The sequence below is a fragment of the Haliotis cracherodii genome, unplaced genomic scaffold (genome assembly GCF_022045235.1).
Source record: "Haliotis cracherodii isolate W230 unplaced genomic scaffold, xgHalCrac1.p SCAF_4, whole genome shotgun sequence".
NCBI lineage: Eukaryota > Metazoa > Mollusca > Gastropoda > Lepetellida > Haliotidae > Haliotis > Haliotis cracherodii.
In genome coordinates this window covers 21218274-21239903 of record NW_027266297.1, presented here as the reverse complement: position 1 = coordinate 21239903, position 21630 = coordinate 21218274, and the positions used below count along the sequence as shown (strand labels likewise).

The following is a 21630-nucleotide window of genomic DNA, read 5'->3' as shown; positions in this document are numbered from 1 at the left end:
AATTTCACACACACACACACACACACACACACACACACGCACGCACGCACGCACGCACGCACGCACGCACGCACGCCCGCACGTAGATTAGGTCTTCAGCAACCCATGCTTACATAAAAGGCGACTAACGGGATCGGATGGTCAGGCTCGCTGACTTGGTTGATACATGTCATCGTATCCCAATTGCGTGGATCGATGCTCATGATGTCAATCACTGGATAACCTCGTACACTTGCTATTCGTCAGTGTAAAACTCTCAAAACATTTAAACAAGTTTGAGATGTCTATGCAATATTTTATCCATGGGAACCGCTCATGCACAGCCAAGTTGTTTAGTACAATATTTTTAAATCAAAATCTGTTTAAATTAGTTTCCACAATTTTCTCAATTCCCTTTGATGCATGTTTATGTTGCCTAACACAATGTTTCTCCTATCTGATCTAGCGTTATACCATTTCAGATCATAACCATCATCTAATACACAACAGATGATGCCAAGACATATTCTATTTGGTTTTATTGTCTGTACGGTCTTAAAATTGATTTCATTAGTCATTAAATCTTATGTCTAGTTTACATGTTCACAAACAGGACCTTAAGCTGATATAAGGAATGCAATATCAAGTTGATCTTCCAGTTATCTTACTTACAGATTTTATCAAATAAGAGGACTGTATTAGACATACGTCAGTTTGTTTACGAAGTTTTTAAAATACATATTTTGAAAAAGACAGTTAAACCACAGTTGTGACAGGGAGGATTGTATGTTAGCTGTAGAAGACAGATTGACAGCCGTACATTACCAGGTTATTTGAACGGCAGTGATCTTGGAGAATGTTACTATACTTTAAAGATTTCTGTGGCTAGTGACGGACGTAATTCAAACTTCTTCCACACTTACACCTCATCAAAGTTATTTGTGTAGCGACTACATAACTTTTGCTGACAGGGTGGGGAAATGGGGTGGTAGTTCACGCGAAACGGACAACACTGTCTGTGTCTGCTGGGCTGCACCTTTGATATCGGCTCCAAACATACATGTAACAGAAGGAACCATTAAACGATGATACACATCAGGAACGCGAAGAAAAAACAAGATTCGTTCTTGTTGTATATCAAGGCACCAATTCATATTTCATAAACTTGTTTGTGTATTTGTGCCTAATATATCCACAACTAACGAACATAGGTAACACATGTATCTACAAAAATGTATATACAGGCTGGGTATTTGCCCTCAGCAACACCTGCATAACTGTTTGTTCGTGCGTGGTGTGGCAGATTGTAATTGAACGAGAGCCAGGTATTGTCGACTCACCTGTAAATTAGGCCGACTATGTAATTTAATACAACTTTCTCTTAGGTGAGTGACATTGTGTAGTCAAGAGTAAACTGACCTAATTATAAGAAGAAGAGATTTCACTGAAGGTATTAGTCAATCCGCATATACAGAGTTACAATGAACTGCGATTACTGACATCATGTTCTTGTGTTCGTGAACAAATTAAAAAATCGTCAACAAAATTGAAATTACTATGTACGCTATCTACTCTTCAGGATCTCACTTACATTATACAACGTAATAGTGAGAATATTGGAATTATCATAAGAAGGCTGTTGTTTTGAACTGTTCCCACATTTAAATCAAAAGTGGCAATGCATTTAAAATTTGAATTCGTGTACCAATATTCGCTCAGTTTTCCATCAATCTGCGGAATATCATATCAGCAATTTTCGAGCATCCCCACACCCACATATTGCCGATGTACATGGTATATACCTTATATAAACTCAAAACCACAGTGTACTTGTTGTTGGTGATTGTTATCACCTGTATCAGTGACTCGGTTACCTATGTGTACAACGTCTCCAGCACAATTAACATTGATGGAAATCAAATGTTTAAAAGGGAGGTGATGATAACTGAATCACAAAACAAGTTCAATGGCTTATCCAACTCGGAATATAAATGGGGGGATTGCGAAATGTTCGATTTTTCACCAGAGTGTAATAACAACATGTATCACATATAACTTTAATCAAGATACAGTTGTTTTCGCTTGAGAGTTGTACACATTATACATGTACATCGTGATGCCACACTGCCACATTTTCCACACCGAACTGATCATTCTGAACATAATATGGATATACACCGGTTATTTAACGGACAAGTTATATCGACAGGATACGTATACACGTACATGCACCAGATTACAGGCTTATATTGTAATCATATAGGACATCAAACCGAATTGTAGCGTTACAAAATAATACTTCAACTACCACCCCGCCAATTCACGAAAGCATTTTTTGAATGCGCTGTTTAATATCTGGCGAAAAACAAAGATTATTTATCTGACCCGACCGACATCCGGTGTTAGAACTACTAGGATCAGAGAACCACTGGGAAGACCTTAAAACGAAACCCTGGAATGACCCATGGAAAAACCCAAAAAGAGTGTGAGGTGAGATCAGTTTCACGGTATTTCAGTGTCACATCACGGTTTGTCAAAACCTCAAGCTAGACGTTTAACATTTTTGTGAAACCCTAGCGCACGGATATGGTGCTGACAAATCAGGGATAATATTTCGGGAGAATCCAGGGCCTACTTGCACAAAGCGATCTTAGCGCTAAGACTATCGTAAGCCTATGTTAAAGTATGGGAGTTACGATCATCTTAGCGCTAAGATCGCTCTGTGCAAGTGGGCCCTGGACCCGAGAAACAAGTTAAGCTAATGTTTTGGGGATTCAATTGGGACTCTTGTGGTACACGATGGTTGATGAGCGCCACGCGCTGCTTGTCTGGAGAGTCAGAGTTAAAATGTGAAGTGTAGAACACCTGATTCTAGATTGTTCACGCAAAGACGAAATAATCAGCATGTTGTGAAACACGAGTGGCACCCCGAACTGTACCAACTGTTGACGTCCAGTTGTCCACAATGGTGACTGTTTAACAGATAAGAAACTGGTCGATGGTTCTAAATGAACCTCAATGGTAAAAGCTGTGCATATTCATTTATCAGATATCTCAAGTTGTGTTTCCTCACCAGCTGCCGTATGTTATTGTCAATTATAATATTGTGCCATCACCACAATATGTTATAAATCTCCCGTGACGTCCTCCCATTGTCCAAGCTCGTTATTGCATCTCATAACAGGAGATAATACAATATCTCAGAGATTTTATCTTAATAATTGTTTTGAAAATATTCCCCTCTGCCAGGATACACGACATGGCATTTCGCCAATGATTCTCAACTCGCTACCGCTAAAACCTCGGGGTTGTACGTACTTTACCTTTTACATGCATGTGGACATGCTAAGGGTTAGGCGCCAATTATGTCTTAAACAGCCTATCCTTCCAATGAAATATTCAAGACTCATTATATTTCAAACAATGGCGACAGTTACGCACAGAGAAGTCTGTGACAATAATCAGCTGTAATTCTTCATTCTTGACTGGGGGTGGGGGGATTGGGTTGGGGGGATTGGGTTGGGGGTGGGGGGATTGGGTTGGGGGTGGGGGGCACGGGTAGCCAGTCTTCTAAGGCGCCGCGATTTGTTGTGCAGAGTTGCGTTCCTTTTGGCACGCCAGAAACCTATGATTGTGGGTTCGAATCCCGGTTCGCACCGATTTTGTTTCTAGGTTTTTCAGCGCCATACCTTCCCAGAAGTGGTAAACATCAAAGACCAGCATCACTTTGGGCATTCCTTCAATATTCGGCTGTCACGTCTCGATATAACTGTAATACTGTTAAAAGCGGCGTTAAACCCAACTCACTCACTCATTCCTGACTGACATACTTTTTCGTACAGAAAAGTATGTATAGTTTGTATCTTTTCTGCCAATGAAGGATTGTAGGCGCTAAAAAGGATAGCGAATAAGCGTTTAACTGGGCCGTTCCATATTTTACACAATCAATGGATTGAACTGAGCAATCAAACGATCAATGTGTACAGTACGCTTGAATCCCAATAAAGTTATTGACTTATTCGCTTTGTGATTTTCCGTTTTCTACAATCTATATGCAGTCTCCAATACAATATGACGTCTTCCCAAATTCACGTTAAACACCCCTGACATTAAGCAAACTTAACAGATCTAGTTCACCTGAATCGAAATAATCACTAGCATCCATGATGGACAAATAGGGCTAAGAGTATCAGAGATACATTAGCACATGTGTTTGCACGTCGGTGACTATAACATCAAAGAACTTGTTAAACGTCAGATAACAATACTTTTGTTGTAGTTATTGCGTACCGTTCCTGTGAGTGAACAGTGACAATATACGTGATTGAACAACGAGTTTTCATCACTGTATGGTCTAGAACATTTATGTGTTTACAGCAGTTAGGTGTTCATTATCGATTATCCGTTAATGTGTTTAGCTATTCGTATGATCACATGACCAATATGACCAATACGAATTTGTTTGCTGGGTGAGACAATCGTTTAAACGGAGGGTGCGCCAGAGAAGGAACCAGGGAGGATGATATTTACAAATATTTGGATTACGAAGCTTTCAGTTGGAACTTATTAAAGGAGGGTTATATGATAAAGTTCGCATTTGACCAGGCATCGTTTTGTTGCGTGGAGCTACCACTCAGCTCTAGAGCTTCAGACTGCATAAATGTAACATACGAACTGCCTCATTATCAATGTAACAGAATTATATCAGGAAGACTTCGGCATTAGGCAGCTAGTCATCTAGACACTATGCCGTTCACAGCAGAATTAATGAAAAGTGGGAGACGGTGGTTGGGATTGGAAAAGCGTTTGTCAGATGTCGCCCCCAAACCCCATAGCTCCCCATCACCCCTGACAATGAATTACGATCAGTGGAGGAGGCCCAGCTATACCCTGGCTACAGAAGATAGTCAGATGCTCGACATACCGGACAATTGCTCAGTATTCGGGAGTCAAACGTCCCTCGGCACAATCACAGCATTGGAAGTAAGTGTCTTAGAGAATATTATCTTTTCTTGTCAAATAACATGTTTATCTCATCGGGTGACCTGGAACGGTTTTATCGGTTCAGGGTGCTAACCCTGCAAGTAATTTCCGTTCGTGTCTTATGTGTTCATTGTATGAGGATGCCAACGTAGGTGTGATATGAATATATCTTACCAGGGTGCCAGCCAAAGAAGCAATTTCTGTTGGTGTCTTATGTGTTTATCCAACAAGGGTGCGAACGTAGGTGTGATATGAATATATCTTACCAGGGTGCCAGCCAAATAAGCAATTTCTGTTGGTGTCTTATGTGTTTATCCCACAAGGGTGCCAACGTAGGTGCCATATGGTTTTATCTTACCATGGTGCCTACTCTACAAGTATTTTTTTTTTATGATGAGTGGACATTTGTTCAGGCATGTATTTGTATTGGAACATTGAATGTTTGGGCAATGAAGTTCTGTGGAACACCCGATTCTATGTGGATTCTATTATTGTAGCATTCTTTGTACGGATTTATATTTGTAGACCACATATAGCCCATTTGCATTGTACCCGGGATTGGGGTTATTCAACAAGTAGGGGATCATTTATTATAAATATTAACACCAAGCATTAGAACTAAGCTAAGTGTCCACGACAAACATTCTGTGCAAAAACGTGTATGTTTGTAAAACTTAACACTGAAACACATCCTAGAGTTTGCACGTGCCTCACGCAGTAGCGCCACACAGGTATCTAGGTGTCATTCCTGATTTTGATACTTTCAAGGAAGGTCGATTAATCTCTATGGGTCATTATTTCAGTCAATCTTACTGATTCTGCTTATCATACAGTTGTGATTTACTCAATTTCATTGATTGTTTGTGTAAGAACTAGCGACGCGGCGTCTGCAATATGCGGAGTGTCTACGGGCTGTTGGCATGCTGGAAACTGGCAGTAGTCAGCGTGCACAGTCTGTGAATAGGTACCAACAAACCCAACACGTTGACAATCGACCCCGTTCAGGGCGTCCCAGGTCAATGACAAGACTACAGGATGGGTTGATCCGAAACCAGGCTCCACGATATCAAGCTCATACGGTGAATCAAAGTGCAGCAAACTTTCATCATGCTACTGGAGTACGGGCTACGGGGTCAGGCGATTAGAATGCGTCTACAGGCAGCTCTTGACCATGCTCGATGGTCCCGTGTTGTGCCGCCACTTTCAAATCGTCCTTTTTCCAACAGATATCAATTACGTACACAACGTCGAAACTTGGACAATCGTCGATGGTCAGGCGACGTGGAAACTAACATCAAACCAATGTCAACCTGAGACCTCATGACAGATTTGTCGATGGATCGGTTATGGTGGGGGTTGGCATCAGTATGACTGAGCGAACCCCACTCCATATTATGCAAGGACTCTTTGTTGCTGCAAAGCAGCTTACGGATTGGCATGGACATGAGAATAATAGAAGAGTTAACGCATCCTTGACTTGCAGAGGTCCAATTGCGTATGGTCCGCAGAGGTTCACTTGCGTGTGGTAGGCAGACATCCACTTGTGTGTGGTCGGCAGAGGTCCTCTTTTTGAGTAGGCAGAGAACATGGACATGAATACTCAGGAGGATAATCATAAGCCTCCTTTGGGTAAAAGGTCAGATGTGCAGATTGGAAAGTGGATGTGACACCCGGTGTTAGAGCTACTAGGATCAGGGAACCACTGGGAAGACCGTAAAACGTAAACCTTGAATGACCGCGTCGGAAAAACTCAATGAGTGTGGTGAGGGTGAGATGGTTTAAATGGTATTATAGTTACATCATGGTGTTGGACGTTTACCACTTTGGTGAAACCCAAGAGCACGGATATGGTGCTGACAAATGGATGATAATATTTTGGGAGAATCCATGATCCGAGAAACAAGCCAATGTTTGGGGGTTCAATTTTGGACGCTTCCTGTGTTTGGACGCTGTGTTTGTCTGCAGTGTCACATTTTAAACTGGAAGTGTAGAACAGCTGATTCTACATTGTTCAAGCATGGAGGAAATAGTCAGCATGTTGTGAGGCACATTTGGTTCTTACTGAGACACCAGTGACTCCCTGAACTGTACCCACTTTTGACATTCAGTGGTCCACAATGGTGGCTGTTTAACAGATAAGAAACTGGTCAATAGTTCTAAATGAACCTCAATGGTGATCATTGATCGGATATCTCAAGTTGTGTCACCTTGCCAGATGCTGTATGTTATGCGATAAAATCATGTTATATGACAAAAGACAAGAGCCAGAAAGATCAAGTTAAAAGGTTGCGAGTCAATCAATTCTGGAATAGAGCATTCTGATTCTTTTTTACGACGTCTGTGATATTACTTAAGATAATACTTGTGGCTAAGGGAAGGGTTTTATCGCTTTAAATACTTCAGGTCCAACCCTGATTGGTGTAACATAATTGGTTGTGATATTGTACCATCGATATCGTCGCCACATGTTATAAATCTCATGTGACTTCATCCCATTGTTCTCCTAGCGGGTTGTTGCATCTCATAAACAGAGATATTACAATATCCCAGGGATTTTATCCTTTTATTAATTGTTTTTACAATATCTCCCGCTGCTAGGTTACACCTCTAAGGATTCTCAACTCCTGATTGAAAATATTTTGGCAATGGCAATGGGTGAAAAAGTATGTAGTCGGTTTTCTAAATTATCATAAACTGATATGTGTAATAGCACTTGAATGATTCAAACAGATACGCATTGCTTTGTACTTTTTTTAAAGCACCCGAGTGAGAGCGTGTTGTTGCCACGAGGAAGTTGTGTTATATATGTAGCAGGGCGTCGGGTCATCCTACAGATGACCACTTGCTGACGGGGTTAACTTCTTTGGTCACGTGGACAAGAGTCCGACCTCGGATCAGAAGGTCCGTGGTTCGAATCCCATCGTGGGACTCGGAAATATATATGGCCGCTACATTGGTGCCCAACGTGGGACTGAGTACGTTCATATTTAACTTGAGCACAATAAGACTCAGTGCCCTACTATGTGGCCTAGCATAGCAGTATAGCAGAATCTTATAGATGCCATCCTTACCATGTCAGTTTGCTGAAGGGTTAACTTCTTTGGTCATGTGGAGAATGCGTGCGACATGTGATAAGAAGGTCCGTGGTTGGAATCTCATCACGGGGTTCGGAAAGTTTATGGCCGCTAACCACGTGCGAAATTTACAAACCACTCACTCTTAATTATTGCGTTGTATTAGGCAGTATTCTAGCAATATCACGGCGAGGAACACCACAAATGTACTTCACATATTTTAGCCATGTTGGTAATCGAACACGGGTCTTCGGCGTGACGAGCGACCAATATAACCACTAGGCTACCCAGCCGCCCTTTTTCGTTTATGAAAGTGTGTACACAGATACGTGTATTATCATTAAAAGTATTTGAAAGTGAAAAAGTAGGCCGATAAGTTGTATAAAAAACGTCCTGTCAAGTTCTTATGGTATCTTAACCCCGCATCGTCGGGGTTGTACGTACTTTAAGTGGACAAGTCTTAAGCCAATTATTTCTAAAACAGCGTATCCTTCTAATGAAACATTTAAGCCTCGTTGTTTATGTAACAATGCCTTCAGTTACGCACAGAGAAGTCTGTCAGAATAATAAGCTGTATTTTTTCATTCGCATACCTGACTACACTTCTGACATAACTTGTGTTGCAGGTATCGCATTGTAATGTGACATCGACATTCACAATGTATTGAGTTTTCTGTTTTGCTTCATTATCCTCAGTACAAATTGTCAATGCAAGAGAATACCCAGTCTTCATTATCCTCCGAAGCAGATTACTATTTAGCGAAAATGACAAAATAGCTATGTAAATTATTGAATAGACCACTGGAAATCAGTGATGGCACCAAGTGTTCCGGAAAGGGTAAACAAAGGTGAAAAAGTGTAAGAAACACGCAGACCAGCTAAGGCTATGAATCTAAATTTTAAGTAGGACATATTCCGGACACGTTTGTACCAGAACAGAAAAGTATGTACCAATGTACGACTGTAGCCTCTAAAAGGATTGCGAACAAGCATTTAACTGGGCCGTTCCAAATTTCCTGTCATTTTGTGAAATAACATGTGGTTTACACAATCAGTGGATTGATCTAGCAATCAAACGATCAATGTGTACAATACGCTTGAATCCCAATAAAGTTATTGACTTTTTCGCTTTGTGATTTTCCGTTTTCTACAATCTATATGCAGTCTCCAATACAATATGACGTCTTTCCAAAGTCACGTCAAACACCCCTGACATTAAGCAAACTTCAAGACAGATCTAGTTCACCTGAATCGAAATAATCACTAGCATCCATGATGGACAAATAGGGCTAAGAGATATCAGAGATGCATTAGCACACGTGTTTGCAAGTCGGAGACTATAACATCAAAGCACTTGCTAAACGTCAGATAACAATACGTTTGTTGTATTTATTGCGTATCATTCCCGGGAGTAAACAGTGACAATGTATGTAATTAAACAACGATTTTTCATCACTGTATGGTCTAGAACATTTATGTGTTTACAGCAGTTAGGTGTTCATTATCGATTATCCGTTAATGTGTTTAGCTATTCGTATGATCACATGACCAATATGACCAATACGAATTTGTTTGCTTGGTGAGACAATCGTTTAAACGGAAGGTGTGCCAGAGAAGGAACCAGGGAGGATGATATTAACAAATATTTGGATTACGAAGCTTTCAGTTGGAACTTATTAAAGGAGGGTTATATATCAAGTTCGCATTTGACTAGACATCGTTTCGTAGCGTGGAGCTACCTTCTTCAGATTGGGCGAAAGTTGCATTAATATTACAGAAGAACTGCCTTATGGTCCATTTAACAGAATTATATCCTGAAGACTTCAGCATTAGGCAGCTAGTCATCCAGATCCTGTGCCGTTCACAGCAGAATTAATAAAAAGTCGGAGACGGTGGTTTGAATCGGAACAGCGTTTGGATATCGAGGCTTTCATTTGGAATTAATTAAAGGAAAGTTACATATCAAGATCGCATTTGAGCAGACATCATTTAGTTGCGTGGAGCTACCACTCAGCTCTAGAACTTCAGATTGAGAGAAAGTTGCATGACTTTAACAGAAGAAATGCCTCATTATCAATGTAGCAGAATTATATCAGGAAGACTTCGGCATTAGGCAGCTAGTCATCTAGACACTATGCCGTTCACAGCAGAATTAATGAAAAGTGGGAGACGGTGGTTGGGGTTGGAACAGCGTTTGTCAGATGTCGCCCCAAAAACCCATAGCTCCCCATCACCCCTGACAATGAATTACGATTGTTGGGGGAGACCCAGCTATACCCTGGCTACAAAAGATAGTAAGATGCTCGACATGTCGGACAATTGCTCAGTATTCGGGAGTCAAACGTCCCTCGGCACAATCACAGCATTGGAAGTAAGTGTCTCAGAGAATATTATCTTTTCTTGTCAAATAACATGTTTATCTCATCGAGTGACCTGCAGCTTTCATATCTTTGTGGATAGCGCAGCAATTTCTGTAGGTGATCGTTTTATCTTACCAGGGTACGGAACTAGGTGCCATCTGGTTTTGTCTTACCTGGGTGCGGAAGTAGGTGCCATTTGGCTTTGTTTTACCAGGGAGCCAACATAGGTGCCATATGGTTTTGTCTTACAAGTATTCCAGTGTAGATGCCATTTGGTTTTGTATTACCAGCGTACCTACCCAACAAGTAATTTGTGAAGGTATCTTATATATTTTGACTGAGTGGACTTTGTACAGGCATGTATTTGTACTGGCACATGTACATGCATGGCTGATGAAGTTCTGTAGTACACCGGGTATTCTATTATTGAATTTCTTTTGTACGTGTATGTATTTGTAAAACAAATGTAACTTTACATATTTGTATTGAACCGGGAATTGGGGTTATTATGCTTTTCTATCAGTGAAGATACCGGTTAGAATAAGTCTTGATTGTCATAAGAGGCAACTAACGGGATCGGATGGTCAGGATCGCTGTCTTGGTTGATTCTTGTCATCGTCTGTTAAGTATTGTCAGTCAGACGCGATTATTTACAGACCGCCGTCATGTAGCTGTAATATTGCTGAGTGCGGTGTTCCACAACAAATAAACAAACAAACAAATATTATACTCTTAAAAAAGTGGGATCATGAAACATATATGTCAATACCAAAGATTAAGTTTAAAGATAAGTTAAACGGAACACCAAAACAAATCCTATAGTTTGCACGTACCTCACGCAGAAGTGCCACACACGTGCTTAAGATGTCATTCCTGATTTTGACACCTTCAATGAAGGTCGATTAATCTCTGTTCACCATTATTGCCGTCAATTTTATTGAATCCACTTATCATACAGTTGCGATGTACTAGATTTCATTCATGGTTTGTGTAAGAACAAGCGATGCTGCGTCTTCAACGCTCGTAGTGGCCAATACGTTGGATTTTGCACAGTCTGCAATAGCTGACCATGGAACAGGTACCACAATCGCAAAATGTCGACAATCGACCCTGTTCATGGCGTCTAAGGTCAACGACAAGAGTACAGGATGGATTGATCCGAGACCAGGCTCTACGAACTTGAACGACGAATCAAATTGCTGTAAACTTTCCTCAGGCTACTTGAGTACGAGTTACGGGTCCGGCGATTAGAAATCGTCTACATGCGGTGGATCGGTTATGGTGTGGAGTGGCATCACTATGATTGAGCGAACCCCACTCCATATTGTGCAAGGGCTCTTTGTTGTCCCGTTTTGCTAGGGGTTCGTCGACGTTTTGTCTTTCAGGACAACGATGCCCGTGTTCACCGCGCACGACTCGTCAATGCTCACCTCCAGCAGCACAACATCCATAGAATGCCCTGGCCAGCAATAAGCCCGGAGATCTTCCCCAATGAACGCGTCTGGGTCATGCGTCAACGTCATAAGCCGTCGACCATGTCAGCTGAACTTGACACCCCCAAATCGCCATTTGATACCTAGTGTGCCTCGTCGAGTGAATGAATGTTTCACCAGTCATGACTGTATTGCGCACTACTGATCCATAAACGTCCACTTTGAAATGTCTCATCTTATCCCTATCGTTGGCGGTCATACTTAACTACCCGTTGTTATGTGTTCCCAATTCGTTCATTAATATCACATCTGTTAAGAGAAGTGATACCAGGTTCGATTCCCGACATGGGTACAATGTGTGAAGCCCATTTTTGGTGTTCCCCGCCGTGATAGTGCTGGAATATTTCTAAAAGCGGCGTAAAATCATACTCACTCACTCATAAAAAAAGTTATAGTCCTGTCATACGACGGCAAGTAAACAACTAGAACCAGACAAACCACTGATTGGTATCATGAGCAAATATCCACGTCGTCGGGGTATCTGGCAACGCTATCAACCGGTCCGACCATCCGATCCTTTCAAGTAAGTGTCGGTGAGTAAGGAGGTGTGAAAACTCCATGTACGGGAAAGCATTACGCATCATGTTGCTCTGTGCAACCACTGATTTCGTTAATTGCAGGGCAACGATCGTTGTAACAAATGTAATCTGCGCGGTTTATGAAACATTTAGTGATGTTTGACTGAAGTTGACCCCTAGCTGTTAAACTGATCGTGAAACCGGACATGTTGTTACACACCTTACTCTGAAACGCGGCAATGTGAAGTGGACACCAAACATACCCCAAGCAAAAGGAAGTGCCGCCGATATCAACACTATTACAATGTCATTTGTTGCGCCGATGTACGGTTTGAGATGAAACTAATAATGCATTCTACTTGTCGTGATCGTGGGATCAGTGTTGCCCACGTTACTTATGCAAATTGTTTTGCCAAATGATAAACATAGAAATAAGTATGTCTGCAAATAAAATAGAAACTTCACACAATCAAATGTAAAAGACTAACAGTAGCAGCGACTAATTCATCAATATTTTGGAAAGGACTTGGAAGGTATTTCCTGTAGACGGGAACATGTGGTTCATATTGACAGGACATCATGAGGTAATAAACTAGATGCTGACTGTCAAGACATCTCTGAAGAAAACAGATCTGCTGAAACGGATAAATATACGAGGATTGATTAAAAAGTTCTCAGCCTGATTCTTGCAACGAGTTGTGACAATGGATGAGTCCAAACAACAATCTGAAGAACTTGATCACTGCATGTTCCTCAAGTTTGTCCATTTCCAAAGGCCACAGACCCCTGCTTATTTTACTGAATTTTTATAGCAAAACAATTTGCTCATTTGACTCAGGTTTTGTGCATAACCTCTATGACATCATTATAATGTCCACAACAAAATATTTCACTATTTAGAAATTCCTTCTATCTCAGGCTTTGTAGATATCAGTCAACCCTCGTATCTTTGAAATTCATTCAACTTACCAAAGCATAATGGTGCCACTTTGGTAGCATTAATTTAATTTTTCAAGTCGAAATTTCTCGTTGTGTCAATTATTTTTTCGAAATTTCGATTTTCTTTCTCGTTACATCGATATTTTGTTTCTCGTTATTTCAATTGATTTCTCGAAATAACGAGTATTTTCTTGTTACTTCGAATGGTTTCTCGTTATATAAATTTTATGTCAAAACCCCGACATTTCGTTTTATTCTCGTTACTTCAATTATTTTCGCGAAATTTCGAATTTTTTTTCGTTACTTCGATTATCTTCTCTTTATTTTAATTATTTTATCGTTGCTTCGAGTTTTTTCTCGTTACCTCCATTATATTGTCGTTATTTGAATTATTTTTCGAAATTTCGAGTTTTTGAAAACAACGAAAAATAATCGAAATTACGAGGAAATAATTGAAGCAACGAGAAAAAACTCAAATTAACGAGAAAATAATCGAAATTCCGAAAATATAATCGAAGTAACGAGAACAAAATTCGTAATTTCGAGAAAATAAACGAATGACTGAAATAACGAGAAATTTCGATGTACTAATATATATATGCTACCACAATGGCACCATTAGGCTTTCGCATATCCATTATTTGAAAAACCGTAAGTCGACAGGGACAAGTCATTACGTTATTGGCATGCTGAAAGGTTCTCAAGCCCTTGTGTTGTCCTTTCTAAATGCTGTTTAACAAGCTGTTTTACTTGGTTGATTTCCCTGATGCCTGGACTGAAGCAATAATTATTCCCTTTATATAATAAAGGTGAACTGTCAAACCGTGACAACTACGGGATAATATCGCTATTTACTAGTATTGTAAATTATAGAATTTCTAAATGGGCAAATTTGCGAGAGAAAACAACGTTTTGGCTTCTGATTAGAATACTCTATCGCATATCATGCATTCACTTTACAGCAGATGATGTCTGTTAGAAAGAAAAGGAGAGTTTATGTAGCTCTGTGTTCCTATAAATTGTCCTAAATTGTGGCAGTGTTTAGTAAAGCTTTCAAAACGTTTTATGGTAGACATCTGAAGAACATTTCCAAATTTGACGCATCGGTGACAAAAACGATGTCCGATGCAATTATCTATTTTAACTTGTTCCATATGTTCCCATGTTTTTTTCAGTGTTTATGAATCACTATCAAACATTGATAATTATAGGCGAAATGGTGAGCGTATCCTGTGGCACCCATCATAAACACATGCAAAGACAAGTCAATTGTTCGACTGGAAAAAAACCCACACGGGAACATATGGTACAAATCAAAATAGTGTTTGAGTCCTTTGAGTGAGTGAGTTTCATTTTACGCCTCGTTTAGCAATATTCCAGCAATATCACGGCGGGGGACATCAGAAATGGGCTTCACACATTGTACCCATGTCGGGAATCGAACCCGGGTCTTCGGTATGACGAGCGAACGCTTTAACCACTAGGCTACCCGACCTCCCCTTGAGTCCTTTGAAGTTAATGTGCATATGGATATGAGACAAGACAATCCGTGTTGAATAATGCAATTGCATGATACCATTGTATATACTTGAATGTGCCTCACTGTATATGTTTCATTACATTTGTAGCAGATATGCTTGTGACCCCCACATGTGCAAAATAATACATACATACTTCGAATTGTCACGTCGTAAAGTATGAATATAAAAATGCTGAAACATGAAACTTCATTAATCTGGTTGGATTGATAATTATTGACTTGTAACACGTTCAATCTTAATTCGGGAAACTCATTTCTCTAGAATCTTCCCGCTCTGGCAGGTCTCGGTTAAATGTATTTACAAAATTCAACATTTCGTTTTCATGCGTATATACAAAGGGGAAAAAAAGAAAGAAAATTGAACCCAGTATTATACCTGTTATCTGGTAATTTACACTGGTATCGCGACTGATATCTGTTCTGTTTCAGGTTGCCAGCAGCGGTAACCTGAAGGAGTTTGAGCGGATCTACAACTTGGACTCATCTCGGCTCAGTGTACAGGACTCCAAGGGGAGAGCACCCATCCATCAGGCGGCGTTAAAAGGACGTATACGGATACTAGATTTCATAAACAGACATGGAGGAGGTAACGTTAATAATTTATTCAGATGTAGATGGTTATCATAGATGGTAGTTAAAATCTTACTGATAAATATCATAGACGTGCATGTTATAACACCGTTATTTGCAGTTGAGCTGCAGCACAAAATCATTATCTGGCAATAATTGCGTTAGATTCTAAACAACATCATCAACACTGCGAGTGAGTGAGTAATTATTGCTTAACGCCGCTTCCGGAATCTTGCAGTTATTCGCGGCCAAGATCAGCAAAGTAAATGTATATCTATAATCGGATAAACACAGAGCACATTGGCATCTGACAGATACAAATTTGTTCAAGTTAACTGCAATGATACGACGAGTTGTATTTTCATTACATCGTGAAGACTAGGTGGCCAAGTCGTCAAAGTCGCCGATGAGGCGTGCAAGAAACTTATGATAGTGGGTTCGAATCCCGGTTAATCCTCAATATGTTTCTAGGTTTGTCAGCATAAACCTGTATTTGTTGTAAACGTATGAGAACTGCATCGCTTCAGGTATTCCTCCCAAATTTACCGGACACGCCATGATAGACCTGAAAAAGGGGTGTTAAACCAAACTCACATACTCACTCATCACAGCATATGTGTTTCAGTCAGTTTGTTAAATCCCTCAATGTCTAAAATGATATACACCTAGGCAATTTAAATAACGCCTTTTTACAAATTGACTGGAGATATCTCCCCATTTATTTGACAGATTGACTGAACATTATGAAGAAGTTAAAAAGGGTTTAAAACATCACAATGTACTACTTATGAAAGGATTAAAAGCCCCCAAAATAAAATAAAACTGTATGCATTGACGTTCCTTGTCATGTACGAACGTCATCTTCAGTCACTGGGTGATGAAATTCAACATTAAAATGTTTTGAATTCGTTAACATAATACAATATATGGACAGTTTGTCATAGCCTAACTGAAACTTTCAGGTATTTTACACATTGACTTAAACATATACACAGCTGACTGTTTATAATGAACACTGATGTTTTTGCTGACAAAATTATATTTTTCAAATTACCGCTATGCTACAGACCTCAACATTAAGGACGGCTGTGGCAACACCGCCCTTCATCTCGCCGTGGAGATGTCCCAGGTGGAAAGCATTGACTTCCTGGTGGACGCAGGAGCCGACGTCACCGCCATCAACAGCAAGTGCATGCCCCCGATGCATTTGGCGGCAGATGGAGGCTTCCTCAAATCTCTGGAGGTGAGTCCAGATGTCACAGCATTAGTTGTTTAAAAGGCGACTAACGGGATCGGGTGGTCAGGCTTGCTGACTTGGTTGATACATGTCATCGATCCCAATTGCGTGGATCGATGCTCATGATATCAATCACTGGAGTGTCTGGTCCAGACTCGATTATTTCCAGACCGCCGTCATATGGCTGGAATATTGCTGAGTGCGGCGTGAAACAACAATCAACCAACCAAGCATTGGTTGTTGCTGCAGAGATTTAAAACCTTTAACCCAGCGCCAACATTTCAACGGTTATGGGAAGGGCTGTTTTTCTTCTGGTAGCCTTAAGACAAAGCTACTTGAGTATAAATCCTAACTGGTGTACAAGTTGTACAAGAAAGTAAGGGAACTTGATATTTTTTTGGAATGTATTTTTAGTGAAGGATGAGCATATAATTTCATAAACATATCCCCAAAATATTCATGATGGCTAATATATATTTGTTCATTGTATTGTCATTACGCATCAGATGGACAGTCATGCCTTTTCTACAATCTATACTTCAGTGTGTTTGTTTGTTTATTGTTTAACGCCACACTCAGCAATATTCCAGTTATATGACGGCTGTGTGTAAATAATGGAGTCTGGACCAGCAATATAGTGTTTGACATCATGAGTCCACGCAATTGGGATACGTTGACATGTATCAACCAAGTCAGCTGGCCTGACCACCCGATCTTGATCTTACGACAAGCATTGTCGTCTTTTTCGGCAAGTATGAAGACCTATTCTAACCCGTATCTTCACGGGTATCTATATTTCAGCACCAGCTGAATGTTGTTTAGTGCTTCAAATAGCTGTGTTAAATTGATATATAGACGCTTGATATGTATACTTCTTTCGTAGACCGATGTTCAAATACGTCTGTTATATTATGTGATCAATGACGACATTGTCTCCACAGGCGTTGCTAAAACACGACGACGTGGACGTGAACCAGAGAGGGGAAGATGGCATCACAGCGTTACACTTATGTGCCCTCAAGAACCAAGACCGCTGTGCAGGATTGCTGGTCAGTATGAGTCTGACCCTCATTAAACAAACATGTCGAGTGTCGGCCCCGCAGTATATTCATGTGTTATGTCCATGCAGGGAATAGGTATAAGGTGATGTCTGTGTGGTATCATGTGAGGTGAGGTGAAAGGGGGTTTAACGTTGTGTTTATGATTATTTTCACTCATACTTCAAACAGCGACATGGATGCACCTTTGTGTGTTGATGCTTGTACTAATCTCGACTCTATAGTGCAAGGCCACTGGGATACATTGCAGCAATTAAACATGCACAGCCCCTCAGCCATTCGTGACTAACTTGTGTTATTCCGGGACAAGCTGAATAGCGACTCGTGGCCCTCCCATGGCCATTTTTGCGACCGGGTTCCGTCTTAGCGCAAACGTGCATACCTACAACAATTGTCAACTCGTTGCCTAATGGTTAACATATATTTCTCCATATATTATATATATTTCAGATGCAATTTAAAGCACATCGGGACATGCAGAATTATACTGTATAATTGAACAGATGTAACTGTGTCTTGGGTCTATTTTTAGATGCATGACGTATGTAAAATCAAAAATTATTCTGAGGGATTCTTTGTCGAAGAACATGAAATCATGAGCGCATTCTGATTGGTTTGTCGTATTTTCGCACATAACATTCATCTATAGGGGGACGAGTCTTCTTGCAGGTTACGGAAAGGGGCGAGTGGTGACGAATGCCCGTCAGCCAGTCCGACCAGTGCTTGTTTCATCTCCTTAATCATGTGCGCCAGGCCAAGAAACAATAAGTACCAAATTTTGGCGTCTTTTTGTATGAAATGGCCTTGGCATCGAACCACCGAACTTCCACTCTCCATGTAGATGTTCTATCCACCGCACTAAGAAGGGAGTGTGTGTAATATGTAAGAACTTTCTTCTTCAGCTTGAATACAACGCCAAGGTATGCATCACCTGCAACTATGGTTTCTACCCCATCCACTTAGCTGCGAAGTCGGCGTCCGCTGAAACCCTTGAGGTCCTCATCCAGGCTGGTGAGTACATGTAGATGTCCCTCTGTATACCAAGTTTCGAAACTCTTGATGATGTACTCCATCGTTTGAATAGAAGCGACCTCTTCAGGAATAACATTGTTCCATTAATGTGTGACCCGTGCCGTGAAGGCAATGCATGATAGGAATTGATTGATCCACTTGACCTGATAAATGTTGGTACAAATGTACGTATTACTGCAAATTTGAATTGTTTCTTCTTGTAGATTGTTTTACTTTAAATAACATCACACACAGATGAAGGAATATATGCATAAACATATCCTTGAAAGCTAGCATTTATCGGACATAATAATTGTTACGTTTGGCCAACAATCGTGAAAATTATATCCTTCGAAACATATCCATATCAGAGTTAAATGTGCCTTCTTGGAATCAGAAGCTAATTTACCAAACCAGGGTAAGAATTTATCTTCAGCAGCCCATGCTTATCGTAAAAGGCGACAGGGTGGTCGCTGACTTTGATGATGCAAGTCTTCGTCTCCCAATTGCGTAGAGCCATGGTTGTGATGTCAATCACTGGCTTGTCTGATCCAGACTCGATTATTTACGGACTGCCGCCATATAGCTGGAATATTTCTAAGGGTGGCGTTGAACAACAAACAAACAAAGCATATGACAGCAGGCACAAATACGATGCCTGGCAACGTTTTGAAACGTTTATCATATCTAAAATCAATGGTCTACCCACTAGGAATCAAGAACGGTTACAAGAGAGAAGCCATGTTGTCCTTTAAGGACATGGAGAACAACATGCCGCTGCACTCCGCGGTCCACGGCGGGGACCTCAAGGTGGGCAGATTCCGTATTTAACTCTTGTGCCATACTGACACTTTAAGTGTGATATGAACCGACGCCGATGTAACAAATCTATAATGAAATGCTCCGGCAAAAGCATCAGTTCAATCCTAAAAGCAAATACCCAGCTTTGGCAACCTCTTGCTACGCATTACCGATCCACATTTATTGAGTGCCATAATTTTTGTATCCATCCCAGAGAGGATGTAGAGAGTGATATTTATAAGATATAGAATAAGACTCGCAATAACGCCACAAACTTCATAAATTTATTCGAAGTTACCCTAAAGACACGTTGGTGATGGGTAGCCTAGTGGTGAACGCGTTGGTTCGTCACGCCGATGACTCGGGTTGGGTTGCCCACATGATTACAATGTGTGAACCTCAATTCTGATGTCTCCCGCGTTTATTTGCTTAAATATTGCTAAAAGCGGCGTAAATACCACACTCACTCGCTTAAAATAGACGTCATAGTACTGGAATCCATAATCACGGTTTTGTCTGTATATATATCGTAACAAAGACTCTGTGAACTGACATATACCCTTATGATATCTTGTGTTACCAAAGTTAAATATGCTTTGCAGACAACAGCGATTATTGTATGTCTGCAGTAATGTAATCAATATGATTGTTTACACATAAAACCTTTTATCTGTTATCAAGGTCGTTGAGGTTTGTCTGAAAGCAGGTGCTCCTGTCAACGCTCAGCAGGTAATGTATATGGACATGAATACACTCTGACAATCTTGAGTTTCAGTTTTAATGCTGTAAATAGGGCATTCAGGGAATCCATGGGAACTATTTTCAAATCTATATTTTACTTTTAGATATTTTCAAGTATTCAGCAGATCAAATCAAGGGTGCTGAAATTCTATGATATTTACAAAAAAGACAAGAGAGTGTGTGTGAATGAATGTTGCTTAACGCCGCATTCAGCAATATTCTCTGTCATGGCTGCCAACACAAATGTCAAGTTTAGTCCAGACAATCAAGTGTTTAATCCTCATTAATAGATTCGTAGGAAACGCATGGGGTATGTAGGTCGAACCTGTTCTACCCCTGAATCACAATGGTACCAGACACACATGTAATATATTGATTCCATAATTATATTTCAAGGATGACAAGTCGACCCCCCTTCACTTTGCGTGTGCTCAGGGCAACCTGGATATGATCCGGACGATGCATGACATGCAGACAGACAACTTCCTCTCCGCCATCTTCATCACCGACGTCCAGAACATGACGCCATTGCACAGGGCCGCCATCTTTAACCATGTCCCGGTCGTAGAATTCCTCATTGACAAGGTGAGTCAGTGAAATAGTTTTACCCAGTTTCTGTAAGTCAAGCATCCGGGGATAGAGGAGTGGAGACGCCAGCCACAAAGCTTTGACATATAGTACTACTGTTGGATTCACACAAGTATCGCCTGTGCGACGAGAGTTGACATTAGGCAGTGAATGCTTTTATTCAGATGTCTGTTTAAATTAAAATGCCTTTTTCCTTATTAATATTTTGTATTATCAATAGTTTGTTATTATTTTATCGACAAGGGCGCTGACGTGAATGCCAAGGACATCCAGGAAAGAACTCCTCTCCTATTGGCTGCTTCAAAGGGAGGCTGGGAGACAGTCACGTGCCTCCTAAGCAACAAAGCTGACATCAAGGCCAAAGATCACAACAACAGGAACTTCATGCATCTTGCTATCAAATTCGGTGGCAAGTTAAACCAATTTGGTTGTAGTATTTTGGAGGTAGGAGCCGTTTGTTTATCACAGAATATAAACCAGATCCAAAATAAGATGGTCGTTTCTGTGGTTATGGTGCCATTGTATATATTGGTATTCAATTATTATTCCGTAGGGTATACAGCATTACCTAAACGAGAAGGATGACTTTGGATGCACACCTCTTCACTATGCGTCAAAGGAGGGGCACCTCTTGGCCATAGACGACCTCCTTAAGATGGGAGCCGTCATCAGCCCCAAGAACAACATGAAACAGTCTCCATTCCATTTCGCTGCAAGGTGAGCTTCGGGTCCATGACG

At 40.6% G+C, this 21630-nt stretch overlaps 1 protein-coding gene across 5 annotated transcripts in view; it reads left to right on the top strand.

Moving 5' to 3' along the window:
- Positions 1-21630, top strand: part of LOC139478774 (transient receptor potential cation channel subfamily A member 1-like) — a 65502-nt gene that overhangs the window by 20414 nt on the left and 23458 nt on the right. For 4 of the 5 annotated variants that reach the window (XM_071261391.1, XM_071261393.1, XM_071261390.1 and 1 more), the window contains exons 2-10: positions 15316-15472; positions 16524-16699; positions 17635-17742; positions 18654-18762; positions 19475-19572; positions 20245-20292; positions 20701-20889; positions 21136-21336; positions 21446-21609. In XM_071261391.1, the coding sequence (XP_071117492.1) occupies positions 15316-15472; positions 16524-16699; positions 17635-17742; positions 18654-18762; positions 19475-19572; positions 20245-20292; positions 20701-20889; positions 21136-21336; positions 21446-21609 (1250 nt within the window). Of the gene's footprint in view, positions 1-10327; positions 10408-15315; positions 15473-16523; positions 16700-17634; positions 17743-18653; positions 18763-19474; positions 19573-20244; positions 20293-20700; positions 20890-21135; positions 21337-21445; positions 21610-21630 lie in introns of those variants that run through there. The other variant, XM_071261392.1, reaches the window with a different exon arrangement.